We start from the raw sequence: 27,931 nt of genomic DNA on the forward strand, positions 1-27,931 counted from the left end.
TTACACCATTTTCCTGTCAACTACTACACTTTTATCCTCCAACCATTGAATAATTTTATGTTTTTGCCAAGCCATTGTTGGTGCGGGATCCAGCTTGACCGAATGGTACGACGCATTATCTATTACAATTATGGAATTATCGTCTAACAGAGGTAAAATTCCACAAAACCATTCATAAAAGGAATCGCTGTTCATTTCGTCGTGGTAGTCTGCTGTATTTTTTTTTGATTCAAAACACAGTAGACCACCCTCGACGAAACCGTTTGATGAACCTATGTGTACCACAATCAATCGTTTCCCTTTACCTGTTGGATTTTTGGGTCCTGTAGTCAGTCCTTTCAAAAAAGCATCTCGACTCGATGTTACGGTTTTGTCGACCCACACTTTGTTTGCACACTCACTTGCATTGACCCACGTCTCATCGAGATAATAAATTGTTCGACCTTCACTTCTATAGAGCATTATATTTCTAATGAAATTCCTGCGCCACTTTATAAGATCTTCTCTTTCTGTTAGTACACTATTACGCTGTCTTTTAGTGAATTCAAAATTTAAATTTCCCAACAGCCGATACAGACCAGTACGAGACAGAGTTGGAAGACTCGAATCTTCGTTAATGGCAACCAACACTTTATTCAACGTAGGTATTTTATGTCTGTACCAGAATCCATGTATTTTTTGACGAATAGCATTCTTATCGAAATCGTCAATTTTCTCGATGATGGTAGATCTTGCTTTTTTTTTGTTTGGTGAACAAACTACTCCTTTTTATCTGTAATCCCGAATCGTATTTTTTATAGTGGTTAAACCAATCCCTGTATCATTTAACAACGACATCATTATATAAATGTATTTCATTTTTGGCTGTTGAAGAAGATACTTTTTGTACAGATTAATAATGATGGTCTTTTGGCAAGTCACGACAAACTAAAAAAGTAATAAAAATACCCTTATGAGTTATATTTAGTTACGTGTTACGCACTCATAACAATTAAATCATATATTTGGAAATAAAAACATTTATTCATTATTCATATTAAATTACAAATATTTCAAACATGTTTCATGTTTTAGGTAAAACAAGGTATACTTATATTTATATATTATGACTCATAATATTCGCGATAGAAAGCGAAGTGGCTGACATCTGGTGGTGGTGGTATGAAACGTTATAACGGGGCCGATCGCTGACATGAAAACTAAATTGGTCTGGTCTATAAATACAATATAATATTGAGAATTGGTCATTATTTATTAACCAAATGTAATTTTTTAATTTTGTCATTTTGATTATACTCTCGCATTTGGTGACGGTAGCTGCTTACGCTGTACTCATAATAATTATGGATCATTCTTATTATGCCACAGTGCCAAAACCTTGCAAAAAACATAAATATTGTCATGTTCCACAATGTAAAACAATGTAAGATGTTAACTTATTTCTACTAAATTTACAAATTATATTGTCTATGTAAAATTTACCAACTGTAAACATGTACAAAATATTTATTTTATTTTTCATTCAACAGCCAATATCAAGATGATGTGACTTTCCACCCTTTTCCTAAAAATGTTATCCTCAAAAAAAAGTGGGAACATGCTTTAAAAATGAATATAACCAAATTTACAAATAATATTAATGTATGCAATAAACATTTTATTAAAGATGATTTCTTACAATTTAAAACAAGTAATTATTAAAATGTAGTACTAATGCTCCTCAAATTATATAGTGCCTGATACTTATTGTTAAATGAATGTGGAATAACATACTTTAATTTATGGTTGTTATGTAATGGGTATGATTTTAATAATTTCATAGACTATAGTCTATAAATCATATTTAAATGTTTTGTACTATAGCTAATTCGCGATTTCGAAGGGTAAAATTAAAACCGTGCGCAATTCCCTCACAAAACTTACCAAAAAGACTTTTTGAACGACCAACTCCAAGTTCGTTAAAAATGAAACGGGTCCAAAGAGCTGAAAGAGCTACTCGTCGAGATCTCATGTTTAAAGGGTACCTAATATATTTATAATTTTAATCTTAAAATAAGTACAATTTTGTGCAACATACATTTTTAGAGGACAAGAAGATAATTTGGAATTAAAAATTTCACTGGATAGTAATAATATACCATTAACAGCTCGACGAAAAATTAATTTCCCCAGGTAAATTCATCATTTTGAGTTTTGAATAATCAGTACTTATAATTTAAGAACCACCTCATAAGTTACCAATAATATATATAGTGTGATTTTTGACCAGGTTCACCCCACTTTCACCATTAATAAATAATAATACATACAAAATTTGTGTATGTATTATTGTAGTTGTTGTATTGTAAAAATTTAAAGTACTATCAACATACATTTTTTTATCTGAAAAATTTAAGCTGTCTATTAAAACTGAAACTAAATATACTTGTTGAGTGTCATGTTTCTTAATTATTTATATTTTAAACTAGTGAACATAAAGAAGTACCTGAAGAAGAGTGCTTATGTGACATTCTGCCTTTTGATGATACAGCTGTGGTACAAAATGTTGAGTCATCTGTAACTGTAGTTGATACCACTTCCAAAGATATTGGCATTCAAATTGACCCAGCAGAATTGTTGGTTAAGAATATTACTCTTATGGATTTAATGAAGTCAGATTCAGATATTAATTCCTTTACGGGCTTTTCAAAAATAGAGTATTTAAAAGATATTGCTAGTATATCAAATATCTTAATGACTAAACTGCAGTAAAGTATACAATTTTCTTTAGACACGGAAATGCGAATATGTTTAACTTTGTGTAAGTTAAAATTAAATATGTCCTATAAAAGTCTTTCGGTGCTATTTGGAATATCTGATACAACTTGCAAAAATTATTTTATAGAAACGATTAATCTTTTATTTCTGATTTTTAAAACAATGATTGTATGGCCTTCTAGAAGTAAAATAGAAAAGAATTTACCATCCTGCTTTACAAATTATAAAGAAACAAGAGTGATACTTGATTGCTTTGAAACAACAATTGAAAAGCCAAAATGTTTAAATTGTAGAATAAGAACTTATTCACACTATAAAGGCAATCATACTATTAAAATTATGGTTGGAATTGCTCCAGATGGTCTGATTACTTTTTTAAGCTCAGTTTATGGCGGAAGAGCGAGTGATAAATTTATTTTTATCGACAGTGGAATTTTGGACAAATGCACTGAAGGAGATGCTATCATGGTTGATAAAGGTTTCTTAATTGAACAAGAATGTGCTGATAGAGGTGTAAGATTATATAGACCACCATTTTTAGGAAAAAACAAACAGTTAAGTACAAAAGATGGTATTGAAAATGCAGAAATAGCCAGAGCTCGAGTTCATATAGAAAGGGCAATCCAAAGGATTAAAATTTTTAAAATCTTACAACAAAAAGTACCTTGGTCGTATTTGCCTATTGTTGATAAAAATACTACAGTTATCTGCGGGGTGGTCAACATTTCTAGACCAATTATTGGTGAAAGTGGTTTTAATATAGAAAGAAATAATGATTAGTTAGGTAACATTGTTTATTTTATTATACATTAACATTTTGATTAATATAAGGTAATACATTCTTAAAGTACACATCAGTCAAGTGAGTAAACATTGTTTAGAGAATTCAGGATCAAAATGTACATCTATAACTATTATTGAATTGTCAACTGAAGCATATATAACTAAATAGGCCATTTTTAAGTTACATAAAAGAAGTCCTAATTGAATTTGGCCGTAGTATGAATGATTCTTATTCAATGTTAACTTGCATTCATTACTGATTTTAATATATTTAAGTTTTATGATTAAGTCTGATCCACTGAATTTCTTACCAGCAATTGGACATTTAATTTCAATAAGAACATATTCATTTAATTTTTCAATAAAACCATCAGGGCTTATTCCTAACCAAGGGCAATTTATGTTTATAAGAAATCCTAGTTTAATGATAGAAATTTCATATTTTTTTTCAAATGCAGCAATAGCTTTATTTTCATTCAAAATACCATAACGGGTGGCAGCATTCCCAGAAAAATTTGAAAATAAAACAGATTTTATTTTAGAGTCCCAATCTTTTTTTGCTGTTTTACTTTTAGACTTGGTGAAAAACCCGTATGCTGAAGTTCCAGTAATTCTAATTTGTCTCATTTTTTTCCAGTATGGACCATTTTGTTCTTTTGTTTCAAAACAAATTTCTATAGCTTGAGCTTTAGTAACATCAACATTTGAATAATAAAAACTAATATCACTTGGATCACAAATAGGTACAAATATGTGAGGAAAAACATGAGTTTTCCATACAAGAATTATATGAAGTTATAAATGTTTCTATTAGTTTAGCTTCACTAGCTGATAATGTTGGTAAACATTTCAACAACGGTTCTATACGTCCAACATGATTCATAGCAAATGCTGAATTCGGAATTCCTGAATATACAAAAAAAAAATATTTTGTTAACTACTATTATGAATTAAATTACACTTATGTATTTTTGGAGTTATTTAACCAAAACAAAACTTAGAAACACTTCAAGGAGCAAAAAAATTTTTTTTTTTATAATATAATAAATTATAATTTGTGAGATACCTATAAATGTTTTTTTTTTTTTTTTGTAATGGAAAATATCTATATCACCCCCCACACAGTAGTCCTAGTTACGCCACTACATATTACTTATTTTATTACTGATATTACTTTGTAAAAAGTATGAACGTATTTCCTGCTGCAAGTCCTCTGAAATGTCATTAGGCAATGATTTGTCATATACTGATGTTATTGGTAATACATGACAAAACTCTCCAACAGGAACTGGTTTATGTAAATATTTACTAGCTGCTTGACCGAGTTTTCCCCATTGCTGAGGAAGGTCTGTACAACTTCGCTCATCGAGTTCCTCTATTGGTGTTCTAGGAATATAAACTAATTTATTTAAAAATTTGAATAAAAGAGATAGATTATAAACTCTGTGTTGACTTATTGATATGATCAACTCATATTTATGTGTGTAAATGTACAATTTAACAATAGCACATATACTTAATTAAACCTTACTTTTGAAGTTTGAGCATCAGGCCAACTTACTATATGTTTGCATTTTCCACTACCTGCTTTACAAGAGAATTTTCCTGACAATTTAACATTTCTATTAACAGTAGTTTTAATGACTTCTAACTAAATAGAAAGGTACAGTTGTATTTGGTAAATTAGTAATGAGTAATGACCATAGAATACCTACTCAAATTAATATTTAAACTTAACTTAATTTAGGTACCTCATGAGGTTTTCCACTAAGATCACTAGTTTTAAGACACATAGCAACGATTCTTAAAGCATTTTTATTATTTTCCACACATCCAAACTCAACAATGTGGTTACATTTCATTACTTCACTTCAATCAATGGTCGCTTAAAGTCACCAATAAAACTTAAAATGTCAGTTAGCTCAACAACCGACGTAAACATTTTTCTTAGGTATTATATTATTATGAAATCTACTATTGAGTAAAATAAACTCAAATTTTCATAAAAAAACCTAAACAAATGATAAATGTGAAATTGATTATTATCAGTTATCTGCCTACACAGTGGCCCCGTTAGTAAAAGTGACTACAGCGCCCCTATATTTACTTTCTATCGCGAATATGAGTTTAACATTTATAAAAAAATTAAAAAATAAATATTAAAAAATCGATCCATGTGTAACATTTTTATTTTTTAAGGTGACTATCACATTTTAATATAAGCTAATTAAATATTAGAAGATGCTTACCTTTCCTGGTTTATTCTTTTTAACGGGCGATGGTGTTGGTAAAGCTGATGTGCTTGGTTCATCTTCATCGGAAAAGTGCATAATTATCAATAATTAAAAAAAATGGTGCACGGCGGAGTAAAATTGCAGGTGTGTATTACGAGTATATACAGCAAGAGCGTAGTGCGTGGTTGCGATATCACGTGGCACTGTGGCAGTCGTGTCAATCGCTGTAAATGCTAAGCGCTACGTATGTGAGGAATCGTTGCCGACCGCCGGGCCGAAAAGTTGACGATCGTAACCGAACGGGAGAAAATGGAGGGGGATGCGCAGCGACGGACGAAAAAACGAGTACAGTCTCTCGTGGAACAGAGTATACTTAAGTTTATAATTTTAATACCTAGTAGGCACTTACTATATAGGTGCAATGGTATGTTTACGGGAGGTGATCCGAAAGATATATCATGTTTTAGATCCATACTTTGATTTTGAATGAAATTTATTTAATATTATTATTTGTATATTGTCCGGACAACCTTCTTCTGTTTTAATAGTATTATAGCCCATAGTAGTGGAGCATGCTTAATTGTAAATATCACTTTGCGTGGTATTTAAAGCTTGATAATACTACACAAAACTCAAATTATAATTATAATTTGGTCTCCATATTATGTTTTTTTTTAAATCATTTTTTTCATCATAAATCTACTCATGTCCCATATTGATAAATTATTTATAATTATAGTTTTTTACAAATTATCATAAGTTTATGCTTCAATAATTTTCAAATGCTAAACTGAATATTATGCTCAGTAAAACAATTTGTGAATCGATGTTTTTAGAAACGTCACGAGTCATATATTTTTTGAAATTGAGATGTCAGTAAAAACGTATAATATACTATTATAGTCATATCATGTGTTTTTGAGTGAAAAAACCCGTCAAAAAAATAGTTGTAGTATTATTAGTAAGTGTATGATATATTTTAATAAATACTTTTTCTTAAATTAATTTATTTTCAAAAATATTTATATTATACAGTTTTTATCAATTATCCAAAAGTTTTAAATAAGACGCTTTTGCAATCATCGATTCGTGTATATATAATATATTATATTAGTACCTATGTCAAGAATTTCTTCATGTATGAGAATAATTTTTTTCTTTTATCAAGTTGTGTAGTATGTATGTACATTGTACATTTTATGAATACAGCAATCAATAACAATTAATCGCTGAAGAAAAGTCCGTTTTAAAAAAAGTTTGACAAAAAGTCTAAGCACATTATTTAGTTTCTAACAAAAAGTCGGAAAATACAAAATATTCTTTATAACTAATATTTATTTTTAAAATTTAAAAATGTCTGTACATATAGGTACGTATTATATTATAGTCCGGCCAGCGATACTAGAAGCTTGACGCCCACGCTCCCGGTGACGGTTTTTTACTACGAAGAATTCTTCATTTCGAAAAAAAAGATCGCGCAGCTCCACAAGCAACCAAAGTATTTAAAACCCCTGGTTTTTACGAAAACGCCCACCGGTAGCGTGATCGTCAAGCTGCTAGTTTCGCTGGTCGCACTATATCATATTTTTTTCTATTTTCTTATTCTTATTATTTCGTATCACTAAAAAAATATAACAGAAATCTACTATAGTTAATTACTTATATATTATATTATATTGAATATCTCTTAGATCGTATATGATCTAAGATATATCTATCGCTATGATATGTGGCTGTATGACTACATGTTATCTACCATAAAATTATATTATGTACAAGGAATAATCAATATTACCACGATTATTATATAAAAGAACAATCATTATATAGATCTAGATTCTAGATAAATACATGTATCTAGTTACCTATTAAAATTGATTAAAATGAATAATAAATTATACAATTATCTCGATAATTATAAATGAAAATTTAATAGAATAATTTGTATTTTGACACTAAAAATGTGTTCGGACTTTTTTTTCCATAGACCTTATGACCGATTACCAATTAAAAAGTACTCGTATATTATGATTTTGATGTTGAACAATAATAAATACCTATAATAGTTTAATATAAATAAAGCTCTTTAGTTTTAGATACTGAACGTTTTTTGTTTCCATAAAATATTTAGCATTTGTTTATTGAATACTATTGTAATAATTATTTATATTAAACATTTAGATCAGTCAATTTTGCTGGGTAATTGAATGGATAATATTATTGTCATATATATGTGTTTAAATTTGTATATCAATAGGTTAGTGTAATCTTGGTTAAGTCACAAATCTGAAATAGAGGGATTGATAGTTGTCTAACAACTTATATTATATCATAATATGTATTTATATCCATGTGTTTTCTATAAAAATAATTAAATTAAAAATATTTATATATTGTTTAATGAAGTAATAAAATAGATTTGACAATACCTAATGAACTTATATTAATTAAGTGAATTTATAACAATTACTCATAATACTAAAATAGTTTAGTTTTTATGTCTTACTAAGTCATGTTTGAAAAAAATATTAACACATTTTTTGTATAATCAAATAACAATAAATTACAAAATTACATTATTGAATTTATTATTCATTAACTAAAATAACTAAATCAATATTCTAATTACTTTTCCTGGTAGTAAAATAACATAAATTTGTTTAAATAACGATTTATTCATAAGAAATGTAAACAAAACATAATTAATTTTAAAGTTTATTTTTCCATGTTCTTTTTACATATTTTACTTATTAGATACTATGAGTAGGAGATATTATTTAATATTTTAATTTTACCTAATTTTTAAAATATTAGATATATCTGTTATTTATTAAAAAACAACTACTTTGTTTAATAAAGGAGAATGAATAAATTAGGAATTTGGTATAAATTTGTATACCAACATGTAGTCAAAATTTCAAGGTTGTGGCCTTACACTACTATAGGGTGTCTCAAAAAGAACGCCGGATTTAAATCTGCTGTACATTAAATTTATTATTTTTAAAAAAACATTACAAATATATCATTCTCTTCATGATAAATTGAGGTTTAACAGTGAAAAACAACATCGGGCATATGACCCCCCCTACTAGCCCTACAGGCGATTATTCTTTCCATAAAATTTACCATCACTCGATCACACATTGCCCCATCAAGTTCGTTGAGGACACGACGAATTTCTTGCTTAAGTTCCAAGACGTTTCGGACTTTGTTCTGGTAAACTCATGACTTAGTGTATCCCCATAAGAAAAAATCACACGGCGTTAAGTCGCAAGATCGAGGTGGGTAGCTTTGGTCTCCACGCAACGAAATTAGTGTGTCCGGGAACTTCTCACGCAGCAGAGCGATTGTTTCTATTGAAGTGTGACAACTTGCGCCGTCTTGCTGCAACCATGCATTTTCGATGTTCATTTGGTCCAAACGAGGCCATAAAAAATTATTGAGCATAGAACGGTAACGAACCCCATTCACTGTAACAGCATTTCCTTCTTCGTCTTCGAAAATGTAAGGACCGATCAAACCTCCACTCCAAATTCCACACCAAACCGTAACTCTTTCAGGATGCATTTCTTTTTTTGGATCGTTCTTGGGTTCTCAGATCCCCATATTCTGCAATTTTGCTTGTTTACGAACCTGTTTAAATGGAAATGAGCTTCATCGGTGAAAATAATGCGCTTTGCGAAACCCTCGCTCTCTCGCTCTCTCGTCAGGAACCATTCAACGAATTGCCGTCGTTTTTCGTGGTCCGCCGGCTTAAGTTCCTGTGTTAATTGCACTTTGTACGAGTGTAAGTGCAAATCTTTTGTTTAAATTCTTTGCATAGTTGCTGGTGACATGTGCATTTCTTGTGCACAACGGCGACACGATTTTCATGGACTCACCGTAACAGAATCATGGACAACAGTAACATTCGCCTCACTTCGGCCACTTCGAGGGCGTCCAGAGATTTTTTTGTCTTGTGTAGAACCACCTTCTTCAAATTTCTTAATCAACCGACGAACAGTTGATTCGTTTGGTGCATTATGATGTCCAAGAATAGTGCGTAGTTTTCGTACAGTCACTACGTAATGTTCACCATTCTGGTAGTGAGTTTTCACTATTAAAACACGCTGTTCTTTACTGTACCTTTCCATTGCGATACAACATAAAAAATGACTAAGAACCACAAAACCCCTTGTCAACACAAAACCTCAATGATAACAAATAACAACACTATCAAAACCAGTTCAACCAACAAAAAAAAAACAAAAATAGCAGCCTTTTAAAATCCGGCGTTCTTTTTGAGACACCCTGTATAAGTGGTGCTACTAACATTCAAATGTTTTTATTATATATTTCTTTTTGGTAACATTCATAATTTTGTTTTAGATCATTTCCGATTCTGTTTTTATTATATGGATTTCTGTGATTGCGACTTGTGTTAAGATAATTTTCAAAGTAATTCTTTTATGATATTATATACTCTAATTATCAGCTTATTTTGTATTTTTTTTGGTTGACAGAGGTAGCAGATGTTGTTTTTGTGTTTTTTTTTTTTTTAAACTTTTAGTATAAAGGTTTTTTTTTAGCTGTAAGTTTATTTTTAATTATTATTTTTGTCTTATATATATATATTTTTTTTTCATAAAATGGGACGTCGGAGTAAACGTACACAAAATAAAAAAGAAGCGATACAAATATCACGCGAAAACATTGTTCTTTATTTGCAAGAACTTGAAAAGGATAAATTGAGAAAACAATTAAGCCGTGCGTCTGATGATATTGTTGCTACAAATCAAAGAAAATTGTTAAATTTAAAAAGTACACTAAAACGATTGAAAGACCCAGTTTTAAAGAAAGTTAATCTGATCGCCAGTCGTAAGAGCATGTTGAAACGATTGCAAGATCCTGATGTAAAAAAAGCTAACCAGATCGCCAGTCGTAAGAACAGGTCGAAGCGACTGCAAGATCCAGATTTTAAAATAGCCAACCAGATCGCCAGTCGTAAGAGCATGTTGAAACGACTGCAAGATCCGGATGTTAAAAAAGCCAATCTGATCGCCAGTCGTAAGAGCATGTTGAAACGAAAGATTTTCAAAAAAACATATCAAATTCAAAATGTTCGAAACATGAGAAAGCGAAGATTACCATCAGATAGTAGCCTATGTCAAAATGTATCTACTAAAAATAAAACACCAAATTCAATATCTTATAAAAAACGAGAACGGCAAAAATTAAATGAAACCAGGCAGAAGGAAGATGTTTTGATATCTGAATATATTTTGAAAAGGTCTCAAGGTTTATCAGAAAAATGTTATTCGTGTCATAGATTACGTTTCCCATCCAGTGTCAATAAATGCAACTCTGATATCTTCAGTCGATTGGGGATGTCAATTCCAAGTGATGCCAAGAATACTGTGACGATATGTTCCAGTTGTCTTCCGCATATAAAAAAATCCAAAGTTCCTCCGTTGTACATAAGAAATGGTTATGAGTTAAACAGTGTTCCGTCTTCAGTTACGCAATTAAATCAAATAGAAAAACAAATGGTTTCCCTTAAATTACCGTTTATGAAAATATTCAAATGTCTTCGCAGTGATGGACAGCTAAAAATTAAAGGTAACGTTATCAATGTTCCAATAGATCTGACTAAGACTACATCTATTTTGCCAAGGCGTGCTGAAAATTTAGCTGCAGTTAAGATGATGAAGGTAAAATTAAAAAGAAAATCGTGCTTTAAACAGCATTATCTTTATCAAAATGTCAGACCATCATTAGTAGTATCAGCATTGAATGATTTGATTAAAAAACCTCTATATAAAGATGCTGTAATAGACAAAGATTGGCTGGCGCATGTGTCAGAAACAACAAAAAGTTTAGAAAACAGCTCGGATCACGAAAGTGAAGAAACAGATGATGAAGACACAAATATTGAACCAATCAATCCGGGATCAATGGACACGATGATTGAAAACTGTGATTTTGTTTCTTTTGCACCAGGCGAAGGCATGAAACCGTTATCAATTCTTATTGATGACCATGCAGAGGAAAAAGCTTTTCCTGATTTATTTGGTGGGCATCCACGTACAAATAAATCACCTTCAAAAAATTACTCAAAAGTAGTAAGGTCTGATCTGCTGAACGTAGATCGAAGGTTTGCATCGGACTCATCTAACTTGTTTTTTAAATGCAAAGTATTAGTTCAAAAACTCATTGCAAGCAATGTGCAAATTGTTTTACGAAAAAACAAAAAAGGTAACACAACTGCGAATGACGTAGCAAATCCAGTTGTTCTAAACAAAATGATAGATAACGATCAAGGATACCGAATGTTACACAACGTACAAAATTCACCTTCATATCTTGCAGCGATGAGAAAAAATGTTTTTGCCATGGTGCGTCAAGAAGGTCAACCGACATTATTCTTAACATTTAGCCCTAGTGAATCAACTTGGACTGATTTGTTAAAGATTTTGTATAAACAGCGTTACTCCAAAACGTTGTCTGATGATACTGTCCTAACTTATGCACAAAAATCAGATTTAATTCGACAAGACCCAGTTGTTTGTGCTACTTATTTTGATCATAGGTTTAGAGCACTTTTTAAATTGATTAAGTCCAAAAATGTTATTTTCAAAGAACACAGTGTGAAACATTTCTTTTATCGTGTCGAATATCAACATAGGGGCAGTCCACATGTACACATGTTATTGGGGTTAGACAATACACCTATTTTTGACCCAGCTAAACCAGAAACTTTTGGTGCATGTGTAACACTTATCAACAAATACATTACGTGTATGGTAGACGATGGCAGTCCGGCCCATGAGTATTTGCATAAAAATACTCATAGTCATACACACACTTGTTACAGAACTGACAAAGACAAACAAATGAAAAAGTGTCGCTTCAACATACCATATCCGCCAATGAATGAAACCTGTATATTGACTCCGCTAACAGAAGACATAAGTAATCCGATCACAAGAAAAATTCGTATACTACAATATGAAAAACTTCTGCAATACCTCAGGGACTTCAAGGACGGTGATTCATCTTCAGATCCATCATTAGAAGACATTTTACAACAATTGTCAATTAAAGGTGTTAATGAATATAAATCCATTATTCGAACTGTTATCAGACGGCCAACAGTTTTTCTAAAACGTACCATAAAACAACGAATGGTTTCTGGATTCAATGAAAAATTATTTCCGTTATGGCAATCTAACATGGATATACAGTTCATATTGGACGTTTATTCTTGTGTTAGATATGTAATCGAGTATATTGGAAAAAGCCAACGTGGAATATCAAAACTAATGAGAGACATTGTCGAAAATCTTAAGTCTTCTACTGATTTATCGGTTAAAGAACAACTGAAAAAGATAGCGTCAACTTTTTTAGGGAGTCAGGAAATCTCTGCACAGGAAGCAGTGTACACTTGCTTAGGTATGAAGCAATGCAATACTTCAACTGGGTATATATTTATAAACACTAGCCATCCTGATAAAAGAACTCGAATGTTGAAACCAATGGCAGTTAGAGGAGAAATGGATCCAAAATCTAATGACATTTTTTTTTACGGTCTCAATGAATACTATTCATGTAGACCACACAGTCTTGAAGATGTAACTTTAGCAGAATTTGGCTCCAATTATGAAGTCCGCGGTAAAAAAAAAACCGGCTAACAACAGTTCTGATTCTGACACTGATAATGAACCTGATACCACTTATCTGATTGACTCCACTCTAATCGGAAAACCAAACAAGTATATACATAAACGTAAAACCAGAAAAATCATACGGTATGTTAGGTTTAATGTGGATAAAAATGAACAAGATATTTACAGAGAAAATATTATGTTATTTTTACCATGGCGCGATGAAAAAACCGATTTGTTAGATATTAACTGTAAACAAGTGTATGAAACAAACATTGATCAAATAAAAAAGTTGTACCAACAGTTTAATAAAGTAGAAGAAACCCAATTAGACAATAATGAAATCCAAATAGAAGGGGAACAAGGCCGTAACAACAATCAGCTTGTAGACGATGAAGATAGGGTACCAGACGATGTACTAATAAACGATGTTGGAGATTATGTTGAAAATACAAACACATCAGATGTAGATTCACCTAAAGATGGTGGTAAGATAATAGTGCACCTCATAGACAATGAACAGTTTAAAGACTTAATCGGATGTCTAAATGACGGTCAACGCCAACTCTTATATCATACAACTAATGTCATAAGAAGTCAATTATGGGGAAAAGGTCATACTGCGATGAAAGTATTTGTCACTGGACCAGAGGGAGCTGGAAAGTCAATGCTTATACGAGCGTTAGTACAATCTGTAATTAGGATAGCAAATCTTAGACCAGATATAGATGATCTGTCACTTCCTCCCGTATTGCTGACAGCACCAACAGGTAAAGCTGCATATGAAATAAAAGGATTAACACTTCATTCCGCGTTCAAACTACCATTAAATCAATTTGCCGGATTATTACCAAAGTTAAGTTCAGATATTTCAAATACACTACGTTGTCAGTTTGCCAATGTAAAACTTTTGATAATTGATGAAATTTCCATGGTTGGCATAAAAACACTGGGATACATTGATCAACGATTGAGGTCTATATTAAGAATAAATAAACCATTTGGTGACATAAATGTAATAGTGTTTAGCGATTTCTTTCAATTAGCACCGTTATTAGCAACACCATTGTACGATAGTTTTGAAGAAATATTGTCTAAATTTCCAAGTGCTGTAGAAATGTTATCGATTAAATCTATTTGGGAAACATTCAAGTTTTATGAGTTGACTGAAATAATGCGCCAAAAAGATGACAAACAATTTGCAGTGATGTTCACAAAGTTGGCCAGAGGACAGTTAGAGAAAGCTGATGTAAATATTTCCAAAATCTTATAACCCACCTAGATATTACTTTTCAACCACAAGTAATGCATCTTTGGGCTACTAATAACGAAGTCGACGAAATGAACAGGAGAGTGCTTAACTCTATGAATCAAGTTGGTTTCATATCCGAAGCCATTGATACATCTGCAAACCGATCAGATATTGAATCTGCCAAGAAACTGCCATGACAAAAGACTATGGGTTTAGCTTTAAGGTTAGTTTTAAAAGAAACAGCTAAATACATGGTGATAGCAAACATTTCAACCGAAGACGGCATAGTGAACGGTGCAATCGGAGAACTCGTGCAAATAAACAAAGGATAGACTGCAGGAGGTAAAGAAGTTGCAAAAAGAGTTTGGATCAAGTTTGATGAGCCAAATGTGGGGTCATTAATCAGACAGAAGATAAAAAACAAACTAAAACCCGAAGGCGATCACATAGATGATATGTCCAAGTGGACACCAATTGAAATTATAAAATTAGAATTTCAACTTGGTAATGCAGAGCACTATAAAGTAACTAGAATGCAATTGCCCTTAGTGGAAGCTTTGGCATTGACAGTACACAAAAGTCAAGGTGCCACATATCAATCTGTAGCATTTAATATACCTCAAAAACTCTTGAAGTGCAATATGTTATATGTAGGATGTAGTCGAGCAACTTCGGCTCAAGGTTTGCGTATAGACTACTTTCCTGCAAAGCCACCAAAACCTTCTGCAAAAGTTGAACATGAAATGTGCAGACTCGGGACACCAAGTTGTGCTCTTATTCCACGATTTTCTAGAATTATAAAACACAACATGCCACTCTCCTGCTTGTCACACAATATAAGGTCTTTAAAAAAATATGAAGCTCACATTAATGCGGATATCGTTCTTTTACAATCTAAAATAATGTTCTTCCAAGAAACTGGTTCAAAATCAACTGACACATATACTATTAAGAACCATTCGGGAATGCTGTAGAATAGACAGTATACATGCAAATGGTAAAAGTGGTTCAATTTGTTTTGTTGGAGAATCCATTAATCACAAAGAAATAACCTGCAGCACAACATTGCTTCAAGATCAAAAGAAAAACACACAATTAGAAGGAATTGAAGTTATCATTGAAAATATTACTTATATTGGGATATATTCATCGCCAAATTTTCCTGTACAGAAGCTTTATGATTTCATTGAAACGGTAGCTTCCGCCAAAAACAATGTTATCTTTATTGATGATTTCAATATAAACTTCAACAAACCGTCAAAACAACTAGTTCAAATGTTAAAACATTTCAATTGCAAAATATTGGTTGACGGTATTACTACAGATCACGGAACAACCATTGACAATGTCATTACAAATGTTGACATTGCAGCTTTGGTGCACGAGTCCCTCATAAGTGATCACAGACCTATTCTGGTTATGGACATAGATACTTCCCACATAACAATTATTAGTGTTTAAACTTATTTAAATATTGGTTTTGAATTAAATTATTAATACTCAAAAGTAAACGTTTAATTTAACTTGGTTTTACATTATTTTATCTATATTTAAAACAGTTACATATTTTAATATTAAATTAACCTTAATTTATGATTGAAACATTAACGTTTATTGTACAACATTTATTTAAGACTATTGTATAGCTAAAATTTTAATATTTAAATTCAGTTAGTATATTAATATAAATAAAATATCGTTTTGTAAGTATTCCATCAATATTATGCTCTTAATATTTATAATACATTAGTTAATAGTTAAAAAAATAGTATTAAAACCTAAATATTTACTAAACATATTATATTAATGTTTAAAAATTATATTATAATATAATAATTATAGATATGTAAGAATACACATACAAAATGTATGTATTATTATATAACAGTTGGATGGTGGCCCGTGGTTAAATATGCTGAGCAGACTAAAAATTTAAACGTATTATAAAAATAAAATTTTACTAATAATAAAGGACGCAGAGTAACACTGAAAAGTGCGGCGTACAATGCGTGACTATATAAATATATAATAATACCTATATAAATAGTGATGATAATAATGATGCCCGGTGCGACAGCCGACGTCATGCAATCGTCAATTATTGAACCCACCATAATATTATAATAAAGTAAATTTACTTAATCCATATTTAACTCAGTTTCAATTGTCAATACCATCCATAAACGCGAAGTGACATTATATGTAATAATGTTATGACTGAAACAGCCGGCCCGCGGCCGCGGCCGCGGCCGCGGCGTCGTTATCTTTATAAAAACTTCAAAAACCCGTCGAATGACCTATTTATAAATTATCTAGCTTGCTATAATCTTATGAAAAACACAATATTTCAATTCAGTCATTCAGATACATAATATAATATTATCATTATTGTTAAATATTTCTCATTCTAATTATTTAAAACAATATTACTATAGATTTTTTGAATATATGGAAAACTTGATTTTAAAGTCTCCCCAGACAAGCCTCCACTGCATGTATATTAGATAAATATATCTGTAACATAAAATATATAATATATAGCCTAAAATTATTCATTACATTTATAAATTATTTAAATTATATTGTTATTGGCATTTCCCCCCTTCGATATGTAGGTATTATAATATATAACAGTCTATGTTATATTATATAATATATAGTTGCCAGACAAGGACAATTAATAATTATGTTTTATAAATGTATTATAAATTATAATATATACATTAATACGGCTGTAATAACTTGCTTGATTTGAAGCATACTTTGATTAAAGCTTATTTTATATAGATACCTGAAGTTATTGGGTTTCGTTATAGACTCGAAGACTGATGATGCTCTTGTGATTCTAACGGCGTGTAACATATTTTAATTTTGTTTACGGTTATTTATCGAAAACTGTTATGTTTTATTTTCTCCAAAAGATGGTGAAACGTCGACGTTACCGATAGTATTAAAATTTACAAAATATGTCTAGGTACAATGATTTATAACAGATGGCTGGATACGTATTTGTTACGTTAAGTTAAATGTATTTTTATTATATTATTGATCTAGTATAATAATCAGTAATCACATACATAATGGTGATATGCCGATATCTGAAAAGGTAAGTTAATTCAATTATTTATTTTATGTTATTATTTACGTATAGGTATAGAAATATATCCATAGGGTACAATATTAATTATTATCAAAAACTGTTTTAATTAATTTAAAAGAGGTATACCTAATACAAAATACAAATTGCATATTATGGTACATAATAAGGTTGGTATAATATAATATTATAATAATACATAGTCAATATAGTCATACATTATAAAAATTAAAATACGCTATTTAATATTATACAGTTAAAATTGAAAAATATACAATGCATTTACAGTAAGAACAAATTCCAGTTGTTTGGTTATGAATTTATGATATAAGATAAGTAAGTAATCATATTTAATAATACCTACATAATGTAATAATTAATAAATTACAAATAGATATAAATATTAAATAGCCAATAGCTGGTACTACCTAAAATACTACCAAGTAAATTTAAAAGAATAATATTAATAATGCCTTACAATTTTATTGTGTGAATTAGTGAAAATGCTATAGTTTTATTATTTAAATTTAAAACCATACATTTATTTTTAATATTTTCAATTGGCCATTTATTTAAGACACTTGTCAAATCATCAACTAATGAGATACCTAGTTTTATACTGTCTATAGGTTTTTTATAAAAAGGTAATCTATTTAGAAAACTATACCCCAAGATAAATACTTCGTTCTTTGTTTTACATATATTTATTATTTTAACAATATCACCTTCAATTGTCTGTACAAATGAATCACTTTCATGATTTATTTTAATTTCAAAATTATTAAAAATCATTGTTTTGTATTGAATACATGAGCATGGGATGAGTTCTTTATTTATTGGTCCATTGGTATGATTATTTTTTAATATGAACGAATTATTAGAATTAGTGACATCAGGTTTTAATCTATAAGTTGTGGATTCATTGTACCGTTTAACTGCTTGTTGTAACGGTTGGTGGCTTTTCCTTACATATTTTTTGAGAACTTTCATATGGTTCTCGAAAGGGAATGCGCTACAATTATCTAAAGGGCCGAAACGAATATAGTCATCACTAATATGTTGTAATGCGTGAACGTTATGAGAGATCCATTCGTTTCCATAAATAGTTGCAAAATCTTTAACGAAAAAATCCAAAAGCTGTTTACTGAAATCTATAAGACGAGATTTGCAGTTAGGTCTAAGAAGGATGGACATACTAGCATGTAAACACAAAAAATGTAAATAACATTTTTCATTAATTATATTTTTTAGTACTACAGGACCCAAATATAGCAAAAAAGTTCGGAACTCGGTTGCCTTCCACCTACAAACATAATCAATACCTCGTGGTTTTCGTTGAAAGTCACTAGTTACGCAATCTTTAAGTGACACTAAGTAATCAGTGAGTATTTTACTTTTGGCGCTATTTAACCTATTATTTAATGGTCCTTTAAGCCATAAATTGATCATTTTTTTAACAACACCTAAACACACCAAGTGCATATAATCGAGGGAAAAATCGTTTACAATGTTTATACCGGGAATATTAGTGAGTATAGACAAAGTAGTACCCATGTGATATTCTTCTTGTTCTTTGTTTATAAAACTATTGTGTGTCCTATTACGACAATTCATTTCTGGAAAACACACACGTCTATTTAAAAATTCACCTTCTGTAAAACATCGGGAACATGAAAAAAATCCACTGTGCCCCTTTGTTTTCAAAATAAACGATTTGGCCGGCACGTCACAGCAGAATTCATCAAGTGTAACTTTTTTTTTAATTAATACTCCCGATTGTTTTTTTATCTCAATTCCGGTATTTATCAATTCTACAATTTCATCATAAAAATCATTTAAAAAATCGTTACTATCACCCGGCTTTTCATTTCCCCAATAAATCCCAATAGGAAATACAACATTATGATGTGGTCTAATATAACATAATATCGGCCAAAATGTACTTTTAGAGCTCTTCGTTAAAGGTAACCCGTCTATGCCTATAACTAATTTTAACTCACTTTGATCGTCATCTACGTAATGATTTTTAATCCCGTTAGTTATACCGAAATGATAGTATTTACCTGGTGATATATCTTTTAATGAAATAGCAGTTGAATTTGAAATATTAGTTTTTAGTAATGTTCGACCATCAGTAGGAATTGTATGATCGTAACAAGAATGTATAATTTTTAATAAAGCAGAAGTCGCAGTTTGTGTAATGTTATGTTCTATTGCCCACTGCGCCAATTTAGTATGAGGTGAATTATCTATATCATTAGTAAAAATGTCTTCATCTGAACATTCTGAATTGGTCGTAGTTGTACTATTTACATCAAGCTCATAATCTGAATAAGTAATTTTAATATTACTATTATATTGTGATGTAGAAGCACTCAATACTTCTTTAATTTTACATGAAACAAAATAAATAAAAAATAATGAATTTTATAAGTTAGATACTATATAATTTATAAATTTTATTAAATTTTACTTGACTTAAATTTCTTAAAATACATCGGTTATACATACACTATTAATACTTATAAATTTATAACTGTAATAATGTAAATAAAACTAAATTTGTTCATATACGGTATCTACAATATAATTAATAATTATATAACAGATATGTAGGTAATATATTATATTATCTAAGTTAGAAAGAAAAAAAACAATTCTGATTATGTTTTTTTTTGTTTTTTAAATTTCCAATTTAATGTGAACGTGAAGATGGGACCATACGGGAGTTACTAAAATGTATCATTACAAAGTCAATTAAAGGTAAAAAGCAAAAAAGTCCAAAAAGCACTAAAAATTGAAAAATCACAAAATATGCAAAAAAAGCAAAATAAAATTTTTAATTTGAGTTCTCTGTATCATCAAACACATTTTTAGCTTACTCTGCTATTTTTTAAGCATCTTATAAGAAATATGCAAATTTAATGCTATAAAATCCCAACCCTGCTGATTATAATATATAATATAGCAATATTAGCAACATAATATTATAATACATTTATTCATTTAAACTTGTTTTTAAAAATTTCAAAAATATGTCAGCTCCGTGAACACGCCTTTAGACATGGCATGCAATTGAGTATTATCAATTTTTTATTAAAATATCATAGTACCTTCATGTAATGTATCTGATTCTGGAACTGAGATATCATTAATATTTTGAATTTCATGTGGTGGTTCTAAGTTTTCGGATTCATCATGTTGTATGGAATTAACGGCACTAATCTCTGCTAGTTCATCAAGAATACGCCTTCGTTTCGTAGATGAACTTCGTATTTGTGAGTTACTCATTTTTTTTTAATATAAATTATAAATGACAAATATAACTTAGGTGAATACTTAATGAAGTTAATAGGTATTTAGAATTTAGAATTTTAGAAGTTATAAGTATGGATGTCGTGCTCTACACAATTGGCAAAACAATGAGCATTGATACACTGATACTGTCGCTACAATCATATTATATTATTATCGTGTTGTTTTTAAATAGCTTATAGGTATAATAGCTGGAAAATGGACGATACGCCCCCGCCATTTCAACACCGGCAAAAAAAAAAAAAGATGGAACGTTTCGTCTCGGACAGTTCCCCGTCATATTTTAATAATTCATGCAAATACATTATTTTTTAATGAACAATTTAATATTTAAATGACAATATCTTCTACAAAATATACAAATACATAAACAACATACAACATTATATTAAATTAACACAAAATTTCGTAAAAATGAACAAATTAAAATTAAATACCTACTATAATACTAAGTTAAGTTAGGTAGCTATACTTTTATTAGTAGGTCAACTGATTAACTTTTTTTTAAAAGTATAAAATATTATTATCGCCATCACTTATGTCTCATTGTATTTAAGCCGTGTACAATATAATTGTAAATTCTTTTCCTTAAAACTAACCAGACATATTATTTTCCGAGACGAAACGCACTGTCTTAATAATTGCCGGGGACAAACATCCGTGGACTGTTTTTTTGACGGAGTCGAAACGTCCCCGTGATTCAGATTAGCTAATAGCTATTGAAAATTGAAAAATATTTAGATCACGGGCCACTATTTTTAAAATATTTTGCTCTACAACTAGTCCAAATACAAATAGTACGATATAGTAAAACATCTTAGAAATTCATTAGCTAATCTGATTTAAAATTATCTCACATCATCTCTAAATTAATATTGTGCATAATTTATTATACTATACATATTGTTAAATATTAACATAAAAATAATGTTATTATATTAATATTCTTATATATTTTAAAAACTTTCTGTATATCATTTTACAACATTTTATGCAACTTGTAAAATGTTATATAAGTACCAGCAATTATTTTATTTTTTTACATATATTATAAAATAAATGTTTGTTTTGGCCGAAAAGGGAATCTTTTTTAAATTTGGTCGTCAACGATCGCTATCGCGTGACGGGTATTCAGTGGTATTATTACTATTATTATGATCGGACATATTTATATATCTATTATATAATCACAATATAATATACCTATAGACTATAGTATATAATATCTGGCGACCCGCTTAAAATTTGTCGGTTTTCCCCGAGATGGACGGAAGATTGTAGCGACTTATTGTTAAATAGCGATAAGCCGATAACATAATAAGTATTTTCGTATTTATAATAGTTCTTGATATTCACTTCGTCAACGACCACAACCGTTTTTTCTGTACTCACTGTCTGAGTGTCTCATTGCACTAGTCTGCTGTCTCTTGTCTACGTTTACGTTGTGCGTCATTTATATGTACTAGCAAATAACTATAGAATCTATAGTATTTGGTACTAGGTACTTTTTTTTTAGTATCTACCCGCTGTTGTACCTTACATCAGTTACATCTATAATTATAAAATGGTGTGGTGTGTGGTACATTTTACCGCAGACGATACTGTTGAAGTCGTTCCTGAGTTATGGTATCGGAAAGAGGGAAGTTGTGCTTGGCCGAAAACATCCAATATCAAAGATATAAAAAAAGCTGTTATTTTAAAAACACGTCCAAATAAGCACGATTTTTCTTATTATGAAGCACGATGTTTGGCTAGTAATATCGGTAAGCATTATTCTAAAATATTTATATTTTGTACCTATAATAAAATAGTTAGTTCTACCTATACCTACATAATATATGAATATACCTAGGTATTTTAAGTTTTTAGATGTATATTATAATATCATCTCTATCGGTATATTTCAAATTATATAATAAAATAACCTTTTCATTGGGTAATTAAAATTTGTATTTATAGTATTGTGTATATGATCTGAGTGCAGTACAGTAAAAATAAATGATAGGTACCTACATTGTATATTTAATATTTTGGTAGATATTTAGGAGGGCTTATTCACAACCAGAGATAAACTATATAATATATTATATACCTAGGTACTTTTGTGTGATGTATTACCTATATATTTTTGATTTTAAATATTTTTAGACAATTTTCAAAAAGCCCAAAAAAAATGTAATATTGCTAAATGCAAATCTGACCTTTCTTCAATGGAAGATGATAAATTAAAAAAGAAAAGAACCATCATAAGAAAATATAAAACTTATTCAAGCTCGGAATCTGGTATGTTTTAATGATATAATATTTATACTCATATTTATATAACATATAGATTACAGTATAATTTTTCAGATATAAATATTTTAAAAATTTTATTGAATTAGTTTATATACTGATATCTTTATAATACAATGTTTTATTTATGTATTTCATTTTTTTTTTATTATTGATATTAATTTATTTCTTTATGATAGTTTATCAAATATCTATTTTGTTTAGACGGTGAAAAATCTGATACACACATGAACAAAAATGCCATTCCATGTTATCATTCAGGTAAATGATTTATTTGTTTTTATAAATATTTGTATGAATAATTATGATAAATACAAATTTATTTGTTAGACTCGGAACCCCAACATAAAAAGAAAAACCAAATCCAAAACAAAACAATAAGTCAAACTGTTGGAATTGAACGTCGACCTAATGGATGGTCTCCATTAAAGACCTCTATTACTGATATAACAGGTGAAAATTTAATATGAAATACACCTAGGTACCTACTTGATAAAATATTTATTTTTGACTATACCTAGGTACCTTAGGACTAATTAGTTAGATTTTTAAAACTGTTATTTCTTAAATCAGTAAAGATTCCTTTGTCTAATTTTTATTTAGAAAAAGAAGAAACTATTCACATGGGCAATACAAAAACAATTTCTGATTTGAAACTCTCAGCAGATGAAACAACATTATTTTCTGGTAATTTTAGTTTTTTATGAATTAGTTGTGATGTTTTTTATTTAGAAATAATTTAAATACCTATTTTGTTTCATTATAGAAAAAAAATCTCCATATAACCAAAGTTTATCTGATATAAATTTGCCAAGATCCTCTCCATCAAATAGTATGTATATTGTATATCATTAATGTATTTTTACTATTTCATCATATAATATTTAAATTCAATTTTTAAGGAGTAAAAAGATGTTTATTTTCTGATACTGATAAAAATAATTATTTGAATTTTAACTCTGCTGGCGTCAATAATAACTCTCCAAAAGTATCATCTGGTTAGTAAATTGTGTTAACAATTAATCAATAACTATTTTAACAGCTCTATATTTTGTTAACAGTAAAAGGTTCAGGAAAAAGAAGTTTATTTTCTGATTTTTATGAACATCTTCATCCAAATTCCAAGTCTCCTGATTTAATTAATGACTCTACAACAAACATATTATCTGGTTAGTTAATTGTAGTATAAATAATAATTAGTAGTTATTTTAATAACTAGATAAACATATTTTGTTTTAACAGTTAAAAGTTTGGAAAAAATAAGTTTGCATACTGATGTACATAATGGTTCAAATTCTATTACTCCAAATTTTAATGACACTTCAAAAGCATCTGGTTAGTTAATATTATTTATAAATATATAATCTTGATTTTAATATTTATCAGTATTCTATTAACAGTGAAAAAAAATGCAGATAGAAAGTCTTCAACTAATTCAAATTCCACAATTTTAAAAAAAGGTAATTATGATTTAATTGTTTTTTAAATATTTTTATTATACTTGTTATTTCAATTTTGTTTTTATGTCTTAAAACTAAGACACATTATTATTTGAGAGCATTTCAAATGTTTAAGCTTTAAGCTATGATATATATTTTAATAAATATACAGAAAGTTATATATGAATTTAATTAATCAAATAATTTGTTAAACCTTACATACAATAGAATCTCTAGTTAACATAACACTATTATACTATATAGCCATATAGGTAGCAATTTATTATCATTCTTCGTAACAGTATTTCTATGTAACAATTTTTTTTCAAGTAATTGTCAAGTTAACTTATTGAGGTTTCACACTTCCACCGTAGATTCTGTAAATACTGGATAAATAAAGATTTTAGAAATTCATAATTATCATTTTACAAATCAAAAAGTAAAAGTTTAAAAATAAAACTTCTTATACATTTGTAATAAAACTGTTATACCTGCATAATATACAAGAAAATAACTATGCGTACAAAAAATAATAAATATATATATAACTCAGTTTTTAACAGCCATGGGGTTTTTATTGATATCTGGATCAAAAGATAATAGTTATACATTATTATTTATGGTTATATAACCATTGTATATTATATAATTAAAATAATTAATTCTTAACTGGGAAACTAAATACTTTTGAGATATCCTCATAATAAATACATAAAATGTAGTCAAGAAAGGGTAAATAAAAATGCATGTTATTTTATCATATTTATACTTGCTAACCTATTACATTACATATTATTTTCATTAAACTTTTATTGTTTGTTTAGATCTTTTATTAACTACCTTTAATATAGGAACATAATATAATTAATTCACCTTTTACTTTTTTAATATTTTATTTTAATCAAATCACTGTTCATAATCAATAAATAATGTATTTATAATGCATTAGTTATAAATTGTACTTAATCCATGATTAATATAATTAATATTGTGATTATTTCAGATGATCGGTTCAAAGACATGGTTTTACATAGTTTAATTATTTTAAAACACAGTATCAGAAATTTGGATGAAAAAATGGATTTGTTGATTGAAAAAACTTCAAGAAGTTCAGAAAATACAAATATAAATGATGATGATATTATAGACTACACCAACCTAAATTGTCTTTTCCCAATTGGAGACATGAGTACTCTTAATGATATTGAGGAGCAATTGGTGTCAGATAAAAAATATCATAAATCATTGGTGAGTTTTTTTTATACAATTCTTCTTATAGTCGTGTTTTAAATATATTTTTGTTATAGACAAATAAACTTATTAGACTTGGTGGAAAAACAGTACAAATATATATAAAAAGAGTAATGCAGCTTTTGTTCTCTGATGAACTTTTAAAATTATATTCATTTAATGGCCGAGGGAATAAAAAAAATGTTTTTCTAGCCTAGTAATTTCAAAACTAATATTTGGTAAGTTACACTATAATTGTATTTATTGATTATATTTAAATAATTTAATTTGAGCTTTTAAATTTCTGAACTAAACTTGAATATTTTGATATGATTTCTACATCATAAAGTCATTAAATATGTATCTAGTATAATTATTTAGTATAATGTCTTTGAATACATATATACAGTTTCACCAGTCCAATATTCAATTTTTATTTTAAACCTCATGTGTAATCAGATAATAATTTTCCTGTAGTACATTAAGTGAATGAATTTATAATAAACGTTCACAACATTTTATTTTATATTATATTTTTAGACTTACTTTATAATAACCTTCAGCCTTTTTACTTTATATTGACCATTGCTTTTAGTGTACATTTTTTCAAATTATTTCTTCTCTTACAAGTAATTACAAATATTGATAAGAAAATTATTTTGTATAAACTTATTGAAAATGATTTTTTTTTTGAAGTGGCCCATTGAAAATTGTCTAGTATCATTATAGGCTAGTACCTGCTGTAGTTGCTTTAGTTGCTCAAATAATTACATATTTTAGTATTTAAGACCTTAAATAAAATAAATGAAAATACCTAATTAAAAATGAATCAATACTTATTATTTTTATATATTATTATTAAAAAAAATATTAAATAATATCTTGTTTATTCTATTTTGTTCTTAGGTTCTATAAAGCTATTGAACAAGTTCAAGTACGATAACGCCATTGATGACGCAGAAAAGTATATAAAAATGCTCTTATTCAGGCTCCATTCAATATTAAAAAAAAATATCCAATACTACAACTGTGGATTAATTTTTTATTATATTTTTTGAAATGTTCGCAAAAATGTATTTTTTTTTTCATTGCTTAATTGAAAGTTAATAATTAAAACATAAAGTACACAATATACAAATTACATACCTAATAATAATAAAAAAAAACTTGAAGATACCAATGAGTTTATTTATTTGTTATTTATACACACTCGTCTCTTAGTTTTAAGATGTCTGGGAATATATCAAATTTGATGTAACTCAAACTGCAGGTAATTTATTAGATATTGCAAATCTTTTTTTTTTTTTTGTTATGAAATGAATAAGACCAATATTTATGAAGAAAAAAAATGTAAGGATTTGGGGAATATTCTAAAATTTAAAGTAAAACCAATTTCTAGAGGGTACTATAATATATATATATCCTATATTATTCACATCATCCTATTAAATGTACCAAAGTATATATTGGGTTTGTTTAAGATTATATAAAGGTTTGATTTGTGTAGATTAAGATTTATGCAATAATTAAAAATATTAATTATTGTTTAATTAAAGATTTAATAAACATTATATTTTTAACGCTAAATCAGCATTTATGTTTTAACACTTCTTGAATATACGATTCGATTTCATTTCACATTTATAGAGCATTCAGTAAAGACTTATATGCTTCTAATTTCATCTAAAATCAACATTAAATAATGTTCAATATTAAAAAAGGTATCTTTATTAAACTTTTATTCAATGTTGACATGTTATGTGGGTTTCAAGGAAATAGAAAAATATTCTGAGACTGTTGATGACAAAATTGTACAAGAAGAAGTCAAAAACAATTTTATTAAGCCAAACGTTCCTGCAATCGATGGATTTCCTGTGGAAAAATCT

General features: G+C 28.8%; 3 protein-coding genes and 2 pseudogenes across 3 annotated transcripts; 3 read left to right on the plus strand and 2 right to left on the minus strand.

Moving 5' to 3' along the window:
* On the minus strand, positions 1–462 carry LOC126554135 (uncharacterized). Its single transcript, XM_050209235.1, has one exon. It carries the CDS (start codon positions 460–462, stop codon positions 1–3), a length of 462 nt encoding a protein of 153 aa, XP_050065192.1.
* Positions 463–2,491: 2,029 nt separating this feature from the next.
* Positions 2,492–3,537, plus strand: LOC114121280 (uncharacterized; annotated as a pseudogene).
* A 1,129-nt stretch (positions 3,538–4,666) lies between these two features.
* On the minus strand, positions 4,667–5,482 carry LOC126554148 (uncharacterized; annotated as a pseudogene).
* A 4,920-nt stretch (positions 5,483–10,402) lies between these two features.
* Positions 10,403–13,444, plus strand: LOC126554136 (uncharacterized). Its single transcript, XM_050209236.1, has one exon. It carries the CDS (start codon positions 10,403–10,405, stop codon positions 13,442–13,444), a length of 3,042 nt encoding a protein of 1,013 aa, XP_050065193.1.
* A 5,602-nt stretch (positions 13,445–19,046) lies between these two features.
* On the plus strand, positions 19,047–27,020 carry LOC126554128 (metacaspase-2-like). The gene is made up of 15 exons (XM_050209229.1): positions 19,047–19,147; positions 20,951–21,044; positions 22,677–22,844; positions 23,230–23,364; positions 23,581–23,637; positions 23,707–23,829; positions 23,980–24,063; positions 24,143–24,208; positions 24,279–24,374; positions 24,438–24,545; positions 24,619–24,711; positions 24,777–24,836; positions 25,819–26,063; positions 26,123–26,284; positions 26,952–27,020. Exons 2-14 carry the CDS (start codon positions 20,972–20,974, stop codon positions 26,261–26,263), a joined length of 1,449 nt encoding a protein of 482 aa, XP_050065186.1. The 5' UTR covers positions 19,047–19,147; positions 20,951–20,971; the 3' UTR covers positions 26,264–26,284; positions 26,952–27,020.
* Positions 27,021–27,931: the final 911 nt, after the last annotated feature.

Source organism: Aphis gossypii, unplaced genomic scaffold (genome assembly GCF_020184175.1).
Source record: "Aphis gossypii isolate Hap1 unplaced genomic scaffold, ASM2018417v2 Contig00434, whole genome shotgun sequence".
In the NCBI taxonomy this organism is placed as follows: Eukaryota; Metazoa; Arthropoda; class Insecta; order Hemiptera; family Aphididae; genus Aphis; species Aphis gossypii.

Coding starts and splice junctions, on each gene's coding strand:
- LOC126554135 (XM_050209235.1), bottom strand. CDS start 462: ATGCTCTATAGAAGTGAAGGTCGAACAATTTATTATCTCGATGAGACG.
- LOC126554136 (XM_050209236.1), top strand. CDS start 10,403: ATGGGACGTCGGAGTAAACGTACACAAAATAAAAAAGAAGCGATACAA.
- LOC126554128 (XM_050209229.1), top strand. CDS start 20,972: ATGGAATTAACGGCACTAATCTCTGCTAGTTCATCAAGAATACGCCTT. Junction 21,045..22,676: donor CGTAGATGAACTTCGTATTT/GTGAGTTACTCA, acceptor ATTTTACCGCAG/ACGATACTGTTGAAGTCGTT. Junction 23,830..23,979: donor CTCTATTACTGATATAACAG/GTGAAAATTTAA, acceptor ATTTTTATTTAG/AAAAAGAAGAAACTATTCAC.